The sequence below is a fragment of the Oncorhynchus masou genome, chromosome 21 (genome assembly GCF_036934945.1).
Source record: "Oncorhynchus masou masou isolate Uvic2021 chromosome 21, UVic_Omas_1.1, whole genome shotgun sequence".
Lineage (NCBI taxonomy): Eukaryota > Metazoa > Chordata > Actinopteri > Salmoniformes > Salmonidae > Oncorhynchus > Oncorhynchus masou.
The window spans coordinates 19672236-19690572 of record NC_088232.1 but is presented as its reverse complement, the minus strand read 5'-3'; the positions used below and the strand labels follow the sequence as shown (position 1 = coordinate 19690572).

The window sequence follows — 18337 nt, the reverse complement described above, 5'->3', positions numbered from 1 at the left end:
TTAGTGCAGTACTTTTGACCAGGGTCCACAGTGTGTGTGTGTGTGTGTGTGTGTGTGTGTGTGTGTGTGTGTGTGTGTGTGTGTGTGTCCCAAATATAAGAGTGCAAAATACTGCATCCTTAATGACTTGTACTATAAATGATTCAGGCCCTCAGCCTGTGTAGAACAGAGACAGAGAACGAGACAGAGTGAGAGAGAGAGAGAGAGAGAGAGAGAGAGAGTGAGAGAGAGAGAGAGAGAGAGACAGAGAGAGGGAGAGAGACAGAGAGAGAGTGAGGGAGAGAGAGAGAAAGAGGTAAGAGAGAGAAGTAAGAGAGAGGGAGGCATATAGAAAAGAGGGAAGATAGAGAGAGTGAGGCATGGGAAGAGAGGGAGAGAGAAAGAGAGTGAGGCATGGGAAGAGAGGGAGAGAGAAAGAGAGGGAGGCATGGGAAGAGAGGGAGAGAGAAAGAGAGGGAGGCATGGGAAGAGAGGGAGAGAGAAAGAGAGGGAGGCATGGGAAGAGAGGGAGAGAGAAAGAGAGTGAGGCATGGGAAGAGAGGGAGAGAGAAAGAGAGGGAGGCATATAGAAAAGAGGGAAGATAGAGAGAGTGAGGCATGGGAAGAGAGGGAGAGAGAAAGAGAGTGAGGCATGGGAAGAGAGGGAGAGAGAAAGAGAGTGAGGCATGGGAAGAGAGGGAGAGAGAAAGAGAGGGAGGCATGGGAAGAGAGGGAGAGAGAAAGAGAGGGAGGCATGGGAAGAGAGGGAGAGAGAAAGAGAGGGAGGCATGGGAAGAGAGAGAAAGAGAGGGAGGCATGGGAAGAGAGGGAGAGAGAAAGAGAGGGAGGCATGGGAAGAGAGGGAGAGAGAAAGAGAGGGAGGCATGGGAAGAGAGGGAGAGAGAAAGAGAGTGAGGCATGGGAAGAGAGGGAGAGAGAAAGAGAGGGAGGCATGGGAAGAGAGGGAGAGAGAAATAGAGGGAGGCATGGGAAGAGAGAGAAAGAGAGGGAGGCATGGGAAGAGAGGGAGAGAGAAAGAGAGGGAGGCATGGGAAGAGAGAGAAAGAGAGGGAGGCATGGGAAGAGAGGGAGAGAGAAAGAGAGGGAGGCATGGGAAGAGAGGGAGAGAGAAAGAGAGGGAGGCATGGGAAGAGAGGGAGAGAGAAAGAGAGGGAGGCATGGGAAGAGAGGGAGAGAGAAAGAGAGGGAGGCATGGGAAGAGAGAGAAAGAGAGGGAGGCATGGGAAGAGAGGGAGAGAGAAAGAGAGGGAGGCATGGGAAGAGAGAGAAAGAGAGGGAGGCATGGGAAGAGAGGGAGAGAGAAAGAGAGGGAGGCATGGGAAGAGAGGGAGAGAGAAAGAGAGGGAGGCATGGGAAGAGAGGGAGAGAGAAAGAGAGGGAGGCATGGGAAGAGTGAGAGAGCAACACACACTAAGAGAGCGGAAGGGAGGTAACCCCGAGATAGAGGGAGAAAGTAGGAGGACAAGCAGCTAGAGGGAAAGGTGAATGAGAGAAAAGGGGGATAGGGAGAAAATGATACTGGTGGGGACAAGAGAGAGATGTAAGCTTTTAAGCCTGGTCTGTAAGCCTGGTCTGTATTTTTGACAAAAAAAAGAGTCCTTGCTTTTGAATCACTCAAAATGACATGTCATCATTGCTCTCACATCTATTCTCTGCATTGTCAAAATGTAACAAATCTGTCACCTTTGGCCGTGTTATATAGTCCTATATTACTTAAGAGACCAGGCAGTATTGTTAAATGAGTCATGTCCCATTCTGTTTCTTGCCTGGTAAATAACAAGGAGCCTACTGCACAACATCCACGTGGTTCACCCCCACCATAATGAAAAAGTCATGACAAATAAAACGCACAATGCGCATCCCAAATGGCCCCCTATTCCCTACGTAGTGCACTACTTTTGACCAGGGCCCACACTTCTCCCATCCAGGCCAGGTCTGTATCAGTACAGGCTGAACTAAATACTACTATGTTGTTTCACATGCTGCTGCTTCCCACTGATTTCCAGCCCTATCCGCACTCTGACTCCAGCGAGCGACAGCCACAAGACACATGACTTATTGATGCTGATGGGTTTTCCCCTGTACACAGGCAGAGCCAGAGAGCCAGAGAGCCAGAGAGAGAGCCACGCTCTTAGAATAAAAGGTGTTCCCTGTCCCCATAGGAGAACCCTTTGAAGCACTTTTTTGGTTCCAGGTAGAACCATTTTGGTTCAAGGTAGAACCCTTTCCACAGAGGGTTCTACCTGGAACCAAAAAGGGTTACCTTGTGGGGACAGCCGAAGAACTCTTTTGGAGTGCAGAGCCAGGCTGTTTTCCCACAGTTAGCCTCCTTATATAGCTGTGAATAGAGTAGAGAGCTGGGCTAGCCACTGCAGTAGAGAGCTGGGCTAGCCACATCCAGCAGAGTCATCCCAGTAGAGAGCTGGGCTAGCCACATCCAGCAGAGTCATCCCAGTAGAGAGCTGGGCTAGCCACATCCAGCAGAGTCATCCCAGTAGAGAGCTGGGCTAGCCACATCCAGCAGAGTCATCCCAGTAGAGAGCTGGGCTAGCCACATCCAGCAGAGTCATCCCAGTAGAGAGCTGGGCTAGCCACATCCAGCAGAGTCATCCCAGTAGAGAGCTGGGCTAGCCACATCCAGCAGAGTCATCCCAGTAGAGAGCTGGGCTAGCCACATCTAGCAGAGTCATCCCAGTAGAGAGCTGGGCTAGCCACATCCAGCAGAGTCATCCCAGCAGAGTCAGACCAGGCGAGAGCTGGGCTAGTGACATCCAGCACAGTCAACCCAGCAGAGTCAGCCTAGCAGAGTCAGCCCAGCAGAGTCAGCCCAGCAGAGTCAGCCCAGTAGAGTCAGCCCAGTAGAGAGCTGGGCTAGCCACATCCAGCAGAGTCATCCCAGCAGAGTCAGCCTAGCAGAGTCAGCCCAGCAGAGTCAGCCTAGTAGAGTCAGCCCAGTAGAGAGCTGGGCTAGCCACATCCAGCAGAGTCATCCCAGCAGAGTCAGCCTAGCAGAGTCAGCCCAGCAAAGTCAGCCCAGCAGAGTCAGCCCAGCAGAGTCAGCCCAGTAGAGTCATCCCAGCAGAGTCATCCCAGCAGAGTCAGCCTAGCAGAGTCAGCCTAGCAGAGTCAGCCCAGCAGAGTCAGCCCAGCAGAGTCAGCCCAGCATAGCCTGAGACCATAGAACGTAAAGAGGAAAGGACTGGTAGTGTTACCTGCGGGTATGTAATCTCGGTTAACCCAGAAGTAAAATCGTGGTTTATGTTTACGTAGATGTCCACGAGAGATTAGTTTAGCTGGTATGTAACCTCGACTTGGAATCCATAACTAAATCAACTGTGTTGACGAGCTACTCCATTTGTCATATTAATGTTTGAAGTCTGTCATGAGAGACTATAGCGGGCTCTGCAACCGCCCACGGCTAAACACAAGAGCAGAGAACACAACACACTGTAAAAAAGCCAACCAATTGCTTAACCAGCGTTATTCTGGGAGTTGGATGGACTTCATAAGGACAGGAAATGTAGCTAATGTGTCAAAGTTGGATGTATAAAACCTTGTCGAGTGAATGTTTTTCAGTGTATATTTGCCTTTGTAAGTCAACACTGTATGTTGGTTCAGCTATATGCCCAAGTGTTGAGCAAACTCACAATCCTATCACAGCTGGTTACCTTACAATACGTTGAATCAGCAAACTCTGCTCCAAGTGAGCTGAATTAGAACAAGCTTGTTGAGTAAAATGAGAAATGTATGTTTGCCCAAAACCAAGCAAAACCACGGCCATCACTATCATATTTCTCAGCGTGCTCTATTGATTTCCACAATTGTTTGTTTCAATACCTGTGTTTTTGCGTGTACATTGATCGGTTGATTCAGTTTATGCTACACAAGCATCAATAGCATATATTTTTCTAAACTAATCCAATCTCTTAGCAGTTTGACCTTTTGCACTCGTTACTGAGATGGCTGGTCCAGTTCAGAGTCCCTGGCAGGAATCACTCTTCCATGCCTTGGCAGTCATTCTCAATGCAGGTTGTGTGGGAAACTGGTCAAATGATGTATGTAGTGTAGCTAGCCACTGATTGGCTCTGAATTGTCATAAAGAGTTCCGTTTTGCTCCGGGAAATATGCAAATAAGGCAGTGCACAACACGACGAGACAACGGGCAGAGCACAGCGCAACACATCTGCAGCAGTCAAAACACAGACAGAACAAGCCATTAACAAAACCTGGCGGAGCCCGTGGTCTAGAAGCCCGGTTCAATCCCCACGTCCACCCTTTCTACTATTCTCCCACTTGCCTGTCTCACCCTTTGCCCCCCCCCCCAAAAAAAACAACAAAAAAAACGTAGATATCCTTCTATAACCAGAATACAACCTGACAACCTGACCAGTTTAGTCCGTTGGGAAGAGTGCTGCAGGAGTCTGGGTCTAGTGTGGAGCATGGTTGATGAGAGGACAGACTGACAGAGACACCGAGGTAGCAGAGGCACCCAGCACAGCTAAGCAACACCCACCCAGGCAGTGGGGAAATACTTTTTCTTTTTTATTTAATGACATCATTTCAACTCAACACAGAAGCCGCCTGAAGGAATCTGGAACAGGAGCAGGGTGAGAGGACAGAGACAAAGTAGAGGCAGAAATAAACAATGCATTGCAGACAGGTACAATGTATGACATTGTTACTCTAGCAGATACACAAAGACACACAACAGAGACAGAATGAAGTACAGTTGGCGGAGCGCAGCATAACGGAGATATAACACACAGACAAGACAGAAAGACGTATAACACTAACAAACGCATGATGGAATAACACAAGCATAGGTCATGAATCAATATGAGGCAGGAGAGATGATGAAGACATAAACAGAAACACAGAGAGAGTACCAGGTTACATCATGGGTAAGAGAGTGTGCATCCGCATTTGGGTGAATCCAGGGGGCTTTATTCAAAACACTCTATAAGAATCCCCTGAGCCCATTAGACAGCAGCGGTCGGCTAAATGTTGAAATATACCAGAGAGAATAAATGAAAGTATGTCTCTCTCCTTCTCTTTCCAACCTGTCCTCTTCTCTTCCTCCTCTCCTCTCTCCTCCTCTTAATGTGTTTCTGTCATCAGGGAGCTGGCTATAACAAGCTAACGTAAATTCACAGTGACGGACAACCGCTCTCTTTGAAAATCGAATAACGGAGAGAGAAATTAGCCGTTAGGAGAGGAGGAGAAAAGGAAGAGAGGAGGGATGGATTATTCAATAGCTGTTCAACACAGTCATCTGTAGCAAACATAAAGTTTCTGAATAGTCCCACAGCTCATCAGGAGAAAAGAAACCAAATGAATATGAATACAGCTTAGTGTTTATGTTACGTCCTACCACGCTGACGGCAGGTGAAAATAGTCCACGTGAAATTTGAATGTGGCTAGTGTAATGTAGGGTTGGTAGCGCAGCTAACAAGACAATTCGGTGAACACGAAAGGTTACAACAACGGCCTGCCGTGAATGGTAGAGGGGGGAAAGACAAACACGGCGTGTCCTTTTTAGGAGTTTGCTCCATGAAATATTCAGATCAAACTCAGCGAACAATTGGGGCATAGCCACTGCTTCCTGAAAAATAAATAAATAAATGCACACACATTAAAAAAGGGCCACTACGGTGGAAGCACAGCTCTTTTCCCCCGACTATCTAGCTCACACGACAGCAGGAACAATCAAACCACCCACATGCTCGCTTGCATCACAAGCTAGACCTCGCCATCAACCCCTCCCCCGCCTCAATCTGTCCCAAACACAGAGAGAGGGATGGGAAGGGCACACAAGGAAACGGTGCTCTCTTCTTTTACCCACTGTGGGGTTGGAGGTGAGAGGTGGGAGGGACACATTCCCACCACCACCATCCCCACCACCACCACTGCAAGACTGGACCTTAACCCTAACCCTGAGCGGTGGGAATGAGAGAGGGTGGGCCGTGAACCCACCTCTATCTAACATCACCACCCCCAACCCCAGACTGGACCTTGACAGTAACTTGTAGCCAGTGTCCAACCCACTACCAACACCATCACCCCCAGACCAGTCTGGACACCAGGTACCTTGCAGCTGCCTGAAGCGTCCATCCAGGATGGAGTTGAAGCAGATGTTGGAGGTACTGTAGCTCAGCCACCTCGCCTTCTTCATACTCCTGCCAGAGGTGGAGGCGTAGGAGGAGGTGGTAGGGGGCGGAGCGGGGCGCGGGAGAGAGGGAGCATGACGCTGCTGACGCCTGGCAGGGGTGCAGATGGAGGAGGACGAGGAGGAAGAGGAGATGGGGGAGAGACCCAGACCCAGTCTCAGAGGATGAGGTGCTCCAGATCCTGTCTTGGATATAACCCGGAGGGTCCCATTCCTCTCAGGCTGGTTCTCTGGCTCCTGCCTGGTCCTCCCATCGCCCTTCGCTTCCCTCCTCAGGGCTCTGTGGATGGGTGGGGTGCTCCGGCTGCGGCTGCTGCTGCTCAGAGTTGCCCGGAGCGGGGTCTCTCTTCCTGGGGTGATGGCTCTGTCCCTGGTGGCCTCTCTGTAACTGTCCCTGTCCCTCCCTAGCGCCACTCCACTGGATCGGAGGTCTGTGGAGGTCTCTCTGTTGGATTCCCGGGTCACCCTGGTCTTCAGGCTGATCTTCACCTCTCGGAGCCGAGGCTGGGTGACGGCACGCAACAGACACGGAGACGGGCTGCTCATCTTGAGTCCTGAGTCCTGACCCCAACAATGGAGGGAGTCTGCAGGACCTGGAGTATGGAGCTGGGAGAGATGCTCAGCTCAGCAGCACTCCACTTCTCTCCTCTTCTCTTCTCTCTCTCGCTCTCTCACTCTGTCCTCTTCTCCTGTTCCCTCTACCTCTCCCGTATGACTCTCTCCTGTTCCCACCCCTCTCTCTCTCTCTCTCCCCCGCTCTCTTTCTCAGCTCAGCTCGGAGTGGTTCTTTCTCCAGCGCACCAGCCATGCATACAATATGTTCCAGGCTGCACACAAGTGTTCCTGACAAGGCTGTGCACCCCCCCCCCCCCCCCCCGACTAAATGGGACGTGTAGGTTGGAGGGCTTATCCTTTGCACATGCCTCAGTGATCATACATTTTAAACAGTGGGTGAACATCTTCATCACAGTGGATCAGACAAGGCCTTCCCAACCTGAATTTTAGAAGGTTATGACTTTGGATGTAGAGTCGATGTTTGTTGTAGGGTCTAACATGTTGTGTCATGTAAGTGTAATCTCATTATGAACAGCTCAGACAGTAGATGTAGCTCACACTTGGTTTGTCCACCAGCTGGAAATCAACACTGATGTACAAGAGCTACTACTTCCTCTTTCCATTGCCTACCTCGTTCTCTCTCTCCCTCCCCTCTCTCTTTCATTCTCTCCCTCCCTCGCTCTTTCTCTCGCATTCTCTCTTTCACCCCCCCCCTCTCTGTCTGTGACAGGGCACTGATTGCATTACAGAGACATCAGTGCAGTAACACAACACACCAGCTAGCTACACTCTTAGAGAATAAGGTGCTAAAAGGGTTGTTTGGTTGTCGCCATAGGAGAACCCTTTGAAGAACCATTTTTGGCTCCAGGTAGAACCTATTTGGTTTGGCCTCCCGAGTGGCGCAGCTGTCTAAGGCACTGTGTCTCAGTGCTAGAGGCGTCACTACAGATCCGGGTTCTATCCTGCTGACATGGTCGCCAGTTGGACAGTGTTTCCTCCGACACATTGGCGCGACTGGATTGCGGGTTCAGCGAGCAGTGTGTCAGGAAGCAGTGCGGCTTGGCGGGGTCGTGTTTCTGGAGGGTGCATGGCTCTTGAACTTCGCCTCTCCCGAGTCCGTACGGGAGTTGCAGCGATGGGACAAGACTGCAGCTACCAATTGGATATCGCGAAATTGGGGAGAAAAAGGGGTCAAAAGTACCAACAAAAATGGTAAATAATGTGGAACCACTTGTCCACGGCATCACTGACCCTACCACTGTTTGTGGCTATAGAGCTATGTGCCCCTCACCTCTGCATCTCCAGTCCCATGGTTCCTCTGTTCCCCTGTTCCATAGACGGAGGTACTACTTAAAAGGCCTTCAGAGTGAGTACTTATTGGCCCCAAAGGTGTGTCACTGATTACAATCTCAGGCAGATATCCCAGAGATCTCAGCTATGGGAAGGCTGAGCCTTATCCAAAATGCCACCCTATTTCCATATAGTGCACTACTTTTGACCAAAATGGCGCAATAAATAGGGAAACATTGTGCCATTTGGGACTCACACGGAAGGGCAGCTGTCCACATCGCTCACACTGGAGCATTCTGGGAATGTGCAAATGATCCCAGCAACTTTAGGGGTGTGTATGTGTGTGTGTGTGTGGGGGGGGGTAAGAGAGACTGTACGTATGATAAGTCTCAACTGCTCTGCTGGGAGTGAGTGTGGCTGACAGCCAAACTCAGACATGATGATACAAGGCTCAAAGCTATCAGGTAGACTTATTAAACATACTGCAAAGCATAAACAAGCCTAGATAGTATTCTGCCACTGTCATCGTTCATGTTTTCTTATATGGACAGAATATAGACATTGAAATAGATGAGACATATAGATGGAAATGGAAATACAAGGAGTGGTGGGACTAGCATTTGATCCCATGCAGACATGCACTGTAAGCGGTGGTACTTGCTGCTAGTGGCTAGCTAGACCATCCCCAGGCATAGCGTTTTGCCAAGAGGCTGATTCATATAATAGCTGGTTCCAAGAGACAGTAGGTGACAGAGAACGACCCATAAGGGAAAAACACCCCAATAACACAACCCAGCCCACATCAGAGCCCGAGGTCTCCCCTCCCAGCTCCAACTCACCTGTTAGGGTTTTGATGCGTGACCTCTCAAACAGTCGTACAGAGCTCTTGTCATTGTCCAGCTCCTCTTCCAGCAGCTCGAAGCGCGTGTTGATGCGGCTATACTGCTGAGTGATCTCCACGTTGTCGAAGTCCGTGGTGGACGTCATGGCAGCAGCCAGCTTGGCGGTGGGACGGGGGCCGTTGGCTGGGGTGAGGTAATTGGGGGCCGGGGACAGCCTCAGCTGCTCTGGGAGGGGAGGATGAGGAGTGGAGGAGGGAGAGATACAGTAGAATGGACGTCACACAGCAGGACGTCTGAAAGAAGGAGAAATAACGAGCTATTAGCATTGATGTTTTTTCCATCTTCGAATCACAGACATATGTGTGGAGACAGGGTTTTCTATCAAAGGTCAATGGCTGTATTATGTTCTGGGTAGGATAGTTGAATTATGTTCTGGGTAGGATAGTTGAATTATGTTCTGGGTAGGATAGTTGAATTATGTTCTGGGTGGGATAGTTGTATTATATTATGGGTATGATATCTGTATTATGTTATGGGTATGATATCTGTATTATGTTATGGGTATGATATCTGTATTATGTTATGGGTAGGATAGTTGTATTATGTTATGGGTATGATAGTTGTATTATGTTATGGGTATGATATCTGTATTATGTTATGGGTAGGATAGTTGTATTATGTTATGGTTATGATAGGTGGATTATGTTCTGGGTAGGATAGTTGTATTATGTCATGGGTATGATATCTGTATTATGATATGGGTATGATAACTGTATTATGTTATGGGTAGAATATCTGTATTATGTTCTGGGTACGATAGTTGTATTATGTTATGGGTACAATAGCTGTATTATGTTATGGGTATGATATATGTATTATGTTATGGGTAGGATAGTTGTATTATGTTATGGGTATGATAGTTGTATTATGTTATGGGTATGATATCTGTATTATGTTATGGGTAGGATAGTTGTATTATGTTATGGGTATGATAGTTGTATTATGTTATGGGTATGATATCTGTATTATGTTATGGGTAGGATAGTTGTATTATGTTATGTGTATGATAGTTGTATTATGTTATGGTAGGATATCTGTATTATGTTATGGGTAGGATATCTGTATTATGTTATGGGTAGAATATTTGTATTATGTAATGGGTATGATAGTTGTATTATGTTATGGGTACAATAGTTGTATTATGTTATGGGTATGATAGTTATATTATGTTATGGGTATGATAGTTATATTATGTTATGGGTATGATATCTGTATTATGTTATGGGTACGATAGTTGTATTATGTTATGGGTACAATAGCTGTATTATGTTATGGGTATGATATATGTATTATGTTATGGGTAGGATATCTGTATTATGTTATGGGTAGAATATCTGTATTATGTTATGGGTAAGATAGTTGTATTATGTTATGGGTACAATAGTTGTATTGTGCTATGGGTATGATAGTTGTATTATGTTATGGGTATGATATCTGTATTATGTTATGGGTATGATATCTGTATTATGTTATGGGTAAGATAGTTGTATTATGTTATGGGTAAGATATCTGTATTATGTTATGGGTATGATATCTGTATTATGTTCTGGGTATGATGGCTGTATTATGTTATGGGTAGGATAGTTGTATTATGTTATGGGTATGATATATGTATGGGTATGATATCTGTATTATGTTATGGGTAGGATAGTTGTATTATGTTATGGGTATGATAGCTGTATTATGTTATGGGTAGGATAGTTGTATTATGTTATGGGTAGGATAGTTGTATTATGTTATGGGTATGATATCTGTATTATGTTATGGGTAATGTATCTGTATTATGTTATGGGTAGGATAGTTGTATTATGTTATGGGTAGGATAGTTGTATTATGTTATGGGTAGGATAGTTGTATTATGTTATGGGTATGATATCTGTATTATGTTCTGGGTTTGATATCTGTATTATGTTATGGGTAATGTATCTGTATTATGTTATGGGTAGGATATCTGCATTATGTTATGGGTAGGATATCTGTATTGTGTTATGGGTAGGATAGTTGTATTATGTTATGGGTAAGATATCTGTATTATGTTATGGGTAGGATAGTTGTATTATGTTATGGGTAGGATAGATGTATTATGTTATGGGTAGGATAGTTGTATTATGTTAGGGGTATGATAGTTGTATTATGTTATGGGTAGGATAGTTGTATTATGTTATGGGTAGGATAGTTGTATTATGTTAGGGGTATGATAGTTGTATTATGTTATGGGTATGATATCTGTATTATGTTCTGGGTTTGATATCTGTATTATGTTCTGGGTATGATATCTCTATTATGTTATGGGTAGGATAGTTGTATTATATTATGGGTATGATATCTGTATTATGTTATGGGTATGATATCTGTATTAAGTTATGGGTAGGATAATTGTATTATGTTATGGGTAGGATAGCTATATTATGTTACGGGTATGATAGCTGTATTATGTTATGGGTATGATAGTTGTATTATGTTATGGGTATGATAGCTGTATTATGTTATGAGTATTATAGCTGTATTATGTTATGGGTATGATAGCTGTATTATGTTATGGGTATGATAGTTGTATTATGTTATGGGTATGATAGCTGTATTATGTTATGGGTATGATATCTGTATTATGTGTTATGGACAGCTCTCTCCTGTATTATGTTATGTGTAGGATAGTTGTATTATGTTATGGGTATGATAGCGGTATTATGTTATGGGTATGATTTCTGTATTATGTTATGGGTACGATAGTTGTATTATGTTCTGGGTACGATAGCTGTATTATGTTCTGGGTACGATAGCTGTATTATGTTATGGGTATGATATCTGTATTATGTTATGGGTATGATATCTGTATTATGTTATGGGTAGGATATCTGTATTATGTTATGGTATGATATCTGGATTATGTTATGGGTATGGTTGCTGTATTATGTTATGGGTAGGATAGTTGTATTATGTTATGGGTATGATATCTGTATTATGTTATGGGTAGGATAGTTGTATTATGTTATGGGTAGGATAGTTGTATTATGTTATGGGTATGATATCTGTATTATGTTATGGGTAGGATATCTGTATTATGTTATGGGTATGATATCTGTATTATGTTATGGGTAGGATATCTGTATTATGTTATGGGTAGGATAGTTGTATTATGTTATGGGTAGGATAGTTGTATTATGTTATGGGTAGGATAATTGTATTATGTTATATGGAGGATAGTTGTATTATATTATGGGTAGGATAGTTGTATTATGTTATGGGTATGATATCTGTATTATGTTATGGGTAGGATAGTTGTATTATGTGTATGCATAAAACAAAATAAAGAACCCAGAAGACTACCTGTTTATGTGTTGTGCATATGTTGTCTGTCAATGGTTATTCTTACTTGTTTTGTACACCAGAGGGCACTATATGTTGGGGTCATGGGTCACTGGTCAGTGTGTGTATATAGGTAGCACAGGTGACCAGGAAGTGTTAGCACAGGTGAGAGGAGAGCACATATAGTTGTTACCGTGTCACAGATATAGGCTTGTGGCCAGTGGCTTTTCATAGGGAATCACCACAACATGAAGTCTTGCTAAAATATACTAGTGGCAAGTAGTCTAGCGGTTAAGAGCGTTTGGCCAGTAACTGAAATGTTGCTTGGTTGAATCCCTGAGCCAATTAGGTGAAACAAATCTGCCAATGTGCCCTTGAGCAAGGCACTTAACACTAATTGCTACTGTAAGTAACTCTGGATAAGAGTGTCTGTTAAATTATGTTAGGGAAGAGAGGGAAATGGAAATACAAAAACACCTCCTTTTATATGTTAGTATTTAGTATAAAAAAGACTGCCTGTCCAAAATCTACAATTTCAAACAAAAAGATACAGACTAAAAGAAGACAACAAACTGTTCTGAATGTAAAGCAAAATTTCCAAGAGAAGAAATGCTGTAACATACATCCTAGGAATGTATACTATTTTGTTTACAATATTTTGCTGCTATTTAGGAATCACAAGTAGTTCCCTTCACTCCTCAACTCACTCATCCCTCATCAGCCGTGGCCATTTTGAGCCTGACATATCCCCCAACCGTCACAGAGTGGGGTGTGTGTGTGTGTGTGTGGAAAGGCGGGTAAAGGTTAGCCACCAAGATAGCTCTATCTTAGTGCAGCGTGCCGCTCTTATCACCCCACACAAGGGAAGGGCAACCCCCTATCTGTCTCTACTGGGGAACTTGATGAATGTTACGTACAAACCGCCTTCCTGTGATGCTGTACGGTTAACGTTTCAACTGTAAATGTGGGTCTGTGTGTTTCTGCTAGCTACATCTGGTTTTATGTTAGTGTGGCTGGGAGGCAGGTCGCCTAACAGTAACAGAAAGGTCAATGGTTTGAATCCCTGAGCTGATTAGGTAACAAAAAAATTGTTTGATGTGCCCTTGAGCAAGGCACTTAACCCTACTTGCTCTGGATAGGAGTGTCTGCTAAATATTGTGTGGGAATGTGTCTGTACAGTCCAATGAATATGGGAGAGAGATCTTGTGTGGTGTACTTCTGTAGTGCAGAAATACTAGATATTAGTACTAGAGAGTCATAATTCAATGCAAATCACAGATATTGTAACTCGTTATGTTTACAATGTGGCCGGTGCCCGACTTGAGCTATGCACGTGCAGCTTGAACCTTCACATAAATCATACACTGATGTCAACGGGGATTTGGGAGAAAGTTAGTTTTATAACACACAGACTTTATGTTCCTATTCTTATCTTTGATTATTTCTTATTGTTGCTGCACTTATCGAGAAGGAGCCTGCGAGTAAGCATTTTATTGGACGGTGAATACCATGTTTATCCTGCACATACGACTAAAATAATAAAACTTGAAACATACTGTGTCTCAACTGCGTCTCAAGGATTCAGCCCAACCCGGCATGATTGCTAGAGTTCTACTCACATGTTCAGAGGTGTGACTGTACCATCTTTGTTGTGGAGATACAGTCACACTATGCACATTACCTCCCCTCCCCTTACACGACAAAGTCAACCTCTGGTTTTAAGGAGATAAAAGGATGACTGGTTCTTTTCCATTCAGAGAAGGGGCCCTGGTTGTGGTTACGTAGTATACAGTGGTGTTAGTCCCGGTGGATCGAGACTCAGTTGAGCCTTTATCAATCATAATAAATAAGAGGGAGGATCGTAGATCAGCACTTTCTTTTTTTATTTGTATTTTTTATTTCACCTCTATTTAACCAGGTAAGACCCACTGAGGTTAAGAACCCTCTTTCGCGAGGGCGACCTGGCAAGAAGGCAAAACAGGGAAATGGCAGCGTGTAGATAACATATTACCAAACGAAAACATACAAAATACACACAAAAGACAAAGTGTCACAAGTTACGAATACAATTGAATATTACAAACAGCTGCAGTTATCACAAACAGTGTTGTCAATCAGAGTCTTAAAAACAGGCAAGGACTAACTCCCTAATTTCACTAACTATCTTTTGAAGCATGGTCCAGGATGACCATCTCAGTTCTTAGCCGTAGGAACAGACAGGGACAGCAGCGACTGTGAGCGAAGACTGTATTGAGTGACTGATCTGCTCGGTAAGGAACAGAGATACTCTAAGGCGCTTTGTGAATTCAGGCCCAGGTCTCCCTCCTCCTCATCTCTGTATCAGTCCCGTGCAGGGGGATGTTATCAGACATAACCCTACCTCCACCCACTGACTAGCAGCACAGGGGATCCCCTTATCACCGCACACACAACCTGGGCTAGCTCCAACAGAGCAGGCATGTCCCTACACTATGTGACGTGCATGTCTGCTGACACCATTAAATCCACTAGCCTAACTGCATGAAACCCAGGACGCCATGTTGCTCTGGGCCAAACTGATGACAGGAGCACATGTCATGGCATAGCCTCTCTGGATTCTACATGGCATGGATAAAGACTACCTCTTCGCAGAAACCTTAGCCCCATTACAGTCCTCTTCAATTATAATATCAAAAACACCAGCTGGGTACATTCAGCAAGATATGTCTTTCAATCAATTATCCTGATTGAACAGTGATTAGACCGCCTACTCAAGCCTTTTCAAATGAATTTCATGATAGCTAGAGAGGGGAATGGAAATACAAAAACACCTCCCTTTGTGTAAAATATAAAGGCTAACACAAAACAACCGAGCAGGAACCATGGCAACTAACTAGAGAACACAGCCAGCCGATGTTTCATCTGTAATTCTTAGATTTTCTGAGTAGCATGGAAAGTGGAGAGGGAGAAAGGAGAGATGGCAGATGGGTGTGGTTAGGAGGACTAGCGACTCAACGTGTGGCAAAGTGTAACAGCAACAGCTGGAGTGAGGTCTTGTGTCATCTCGTCTTCGCATGGTGAAAATCTGGTAGAGGCAAACACATAGTACCATGTTTTCAGACACAAATTAAGCCTAGTACTGCACTGATACGCATAAGTATTCAGATGCTTTTTAGTGCAGAACTAGGCTTAACCTGTGCCAGGGAAGCTGCCCCACAGAGAATAAAGAAAAAGCTATATCAAAGAGTGTGACAGAGAGAGACAGGAGGTGCAATCATCTACCTTGCTCCCCTACACTCGTGGGACAGTCTGAGATCTGTCATTCCTGCTTCTGATAGATTGTTAATATCTATAGATTGTCCTCTAATGCACAACTATACCTGCCACACAGACAGAGACAACACTACACCATATACTTTTCATAGACACTACCACAACATATCAATCTACACATGAAAAGATCCCACTGGGCACAGACGTCAGTTCAATGTCTATTTTTGATTTACATTTGAGTTGTCATGAATTTCACCGTGAAATCAACTAAAAATGTCACCGTGACATTTGATTTGGGTAAAAAAAAAAATCTGCACATTTAAATTCCGGGGTTGAAATTACGTTGCTGGTTTGAATTCCTGAGCTGATGAGGTGAAATCTGTTGATGTGCCCTTAAGCAAGGTACTTTACCCTACTTGCTCTGAATAAGAGTGTCTGATAACAATGACTGAAACGGAATGGTCAAGTGGCTTCATGTTGATTTTAATATTGAGTTAAACCCTCATTAATTTAGGACATGAACATGACAGTATATTACATTACTATACCATTTGTATCCTACTAGAATGGCAATACTAAACCCTGTTTGGACCTCCATAACACGTGAGTTTGATCTTGGGAGAGGTTAGGGACAGTATTGGGTGTTCCAAAATAGGCGAGGGTTGTCAAACTTCTGGGGGGCTTTGGGGAGGGTTGTATGGTTTTTTATTGGGCACAGGGGAGGGTAGAGAGTTTTCTCCCAGGTTTGCATTCGCTCTTTTGCAGGTTGTACTATATCATTTCTTCCATCCTAGCCAAATGTCTTCATCTGCTTCCATGCGCCTCCCCCATATCAAGGTGTTTTGGTACTACCCTCATGCCGACGTTTTTCTGCACGGTAACTTTTACTATACCACAGGTCAACATAGTCTACCAGTCTGTCTATCCTGCCCACTATCCACTATTAATAGTATTACTATCCACTATTCAATATAGCCTAAATATTGGTCATTTGAAATGTGTTACACTGTATATGTGGCATAAACACAACCAGTCACCATGTTTTCAATCTGATTTGTCTACTTTAAAAGTCTCCTCTGGGCACACGCACATTCGTCCAAAATATAATTCCAGCATCCTCAAAATGGCTTGATATCAACCAGGTCTCCATCCGACCTTTTTATGCAAGTAAAGTACATGTTGGATTAAAAAATGTCACCACATCCTGGGAAAGAATGCAGTTTATCAGGCCAGAGTTTCCCAAACTCGGTCCTGTCCCCCTGGGTGCACATTTTGTTTCCCCCTGGGTGCACGTTTTGTTTCCCCCTGGGTGCACGTTTTGTTTCCCCCTGGGTGCACGTTTTGTTTCCCCCTGGGTGCACGTTTTGTTTCCCCCTGGGTGCACGTTTTGTTTCCCCCTGGGTGCACGTTTTGTTCCCCCCTGGGTGCACGTTTTGTTTCCCCCTGGGTGCACGTTTTGTTTCCCCCTGGGTGCACGTTTTGTTTCCCCCTGGGTGTACGTTTTGTTTCCCCCTGGGTGCACGTTTTGTTTCCCCCTGGGTGCACGTTTTGTTTCCCCCTGGGTGCACGTTTTGTTTCCCCCTGGGTGCACGTTTTGTTTCCCCCTGGGTGCACGTTTTGTTTCCCCCTGGGTGCACGTTTTGTTCCCCCCTGGGTGCACGTTTTGTTCCCCCCTGGGTGCACGTTTTGTTTCCTCCTTGGTGCATGTTTTGTTTCCTTCTGGGTGCATGTTTTGTTTCCTCCTGGGTGCACGTTTTGTTTCCTTCTGGGTGCACGTTTTGTTTCCTTCTGGGTGCACGTTTTGTTTCCTCCTGGGTGCACGTTTTGTTTCCTTCTGGGTGCACGTTTTGTTTCCTTCTTGGTGCACGTTTTGTTTCCTCCTGGGTGCACTATGCCCTAGCACTACACAGCTGATTCAAATTACCAACTCAGCATCAAGCTTTGATTATTTGAATCAGCTGTGTGGTGCTAGGGCAAAAACCAAAATGTGCACCCAGGGAGGGCCTCAGGACCAAGTTTGGGAAACCTTGTATTAGGCTACATGTTAAAGAATGATGAACTTCACAGGGTGGTAAAAGTGCATGAGGATGATCTTGATGCTCCATTCAATAAATATTGAGGGTCTTATTCTTGTGACATGTTGATTGGCTGCCATTTGACAAATTAAAACAATCTCTCAATTTTGTCCCTAATAATCTTTTTCTGTTGGCTATTTCCACACTGTATCCTCGAGCTATTGGCTAGAGCACAAGTGGCAATACCAGGCCACAATCGCTATACCTACGCAACATCTTTAGTGACAAAACCATCAGTTGGCCAAGAGTGGAAACCTAGACCACCTAAAGCAGAGATCATCAACTAGATTTAGAAGCCCAAACATATAGCATTTGTTACTAAAACATAATCATAATTTCAAACCTTGCTTACATTTGCATAAGTTAACATCTCCTTATTATGTGTGGGAATACTTGGGGAAAGAGTTCCAAAATCAAAATTAATTGGAGCTGACTTCCTTGTGTTTTTTAGTGTTTTATCCAACAATGAAGAATAAAAATAAATACAAAATAATAAACATTAAAAACATTTGCCCAGAAAACTTGGGGGGGGGGGGGGGGGGCAAATAAAACAAATTGGCCTGTAGGTTGCAAGTTGGGGAACCCGAAAGACTGTGGAAATAATAATATTAATTGAACTTGGTCTGAACCACAGAATTATCACTGACTCAGCCCCCAGGTACCTATCCAACAAAAAATGCATTTGTTAGTGTCCAAATCAAATCAAATTGTATTTATCACATGCGCCGAATACAACAGGTGTAGTAGACCTTACAGTGAAATGCTTACTTACAAGCCCTTAACCAACAATG

The 18337-nt window shown here is 44.6% G+C and overlaps 1 protein-coding gene across 4 annotated transcripts in view; it reads right to left on the bottom strand.

The window, feature by feature from the left end:
* Positions 1-18337, bottom strand: part of LOC135507934 (spectrin beta chain, erythrocytic-like) — a 53615-nt gene that overhangs the window by 29010 nt on the left and 6268 nt on the right. For 3 of the 4 annotated variants that reach the window (XM_064927736.1, XM_064927738.1, XM_064927739.1), the window contains exon 2: positions 8851-9146. In XM_064927736.1, the coding sequence (XP_064783808.1) occupies positions 8851-8998 (148 nt within the window). In that variant the 5' untranslated portion in view covers positions 8999-9146. Of the gene's footprint in view, positions 1-8850; positions 9147-14380; positions 14576-18337 lie in introns of those variants that run through there. The other variant, XM_064927737.1, reaches the window with a different exon arrangement.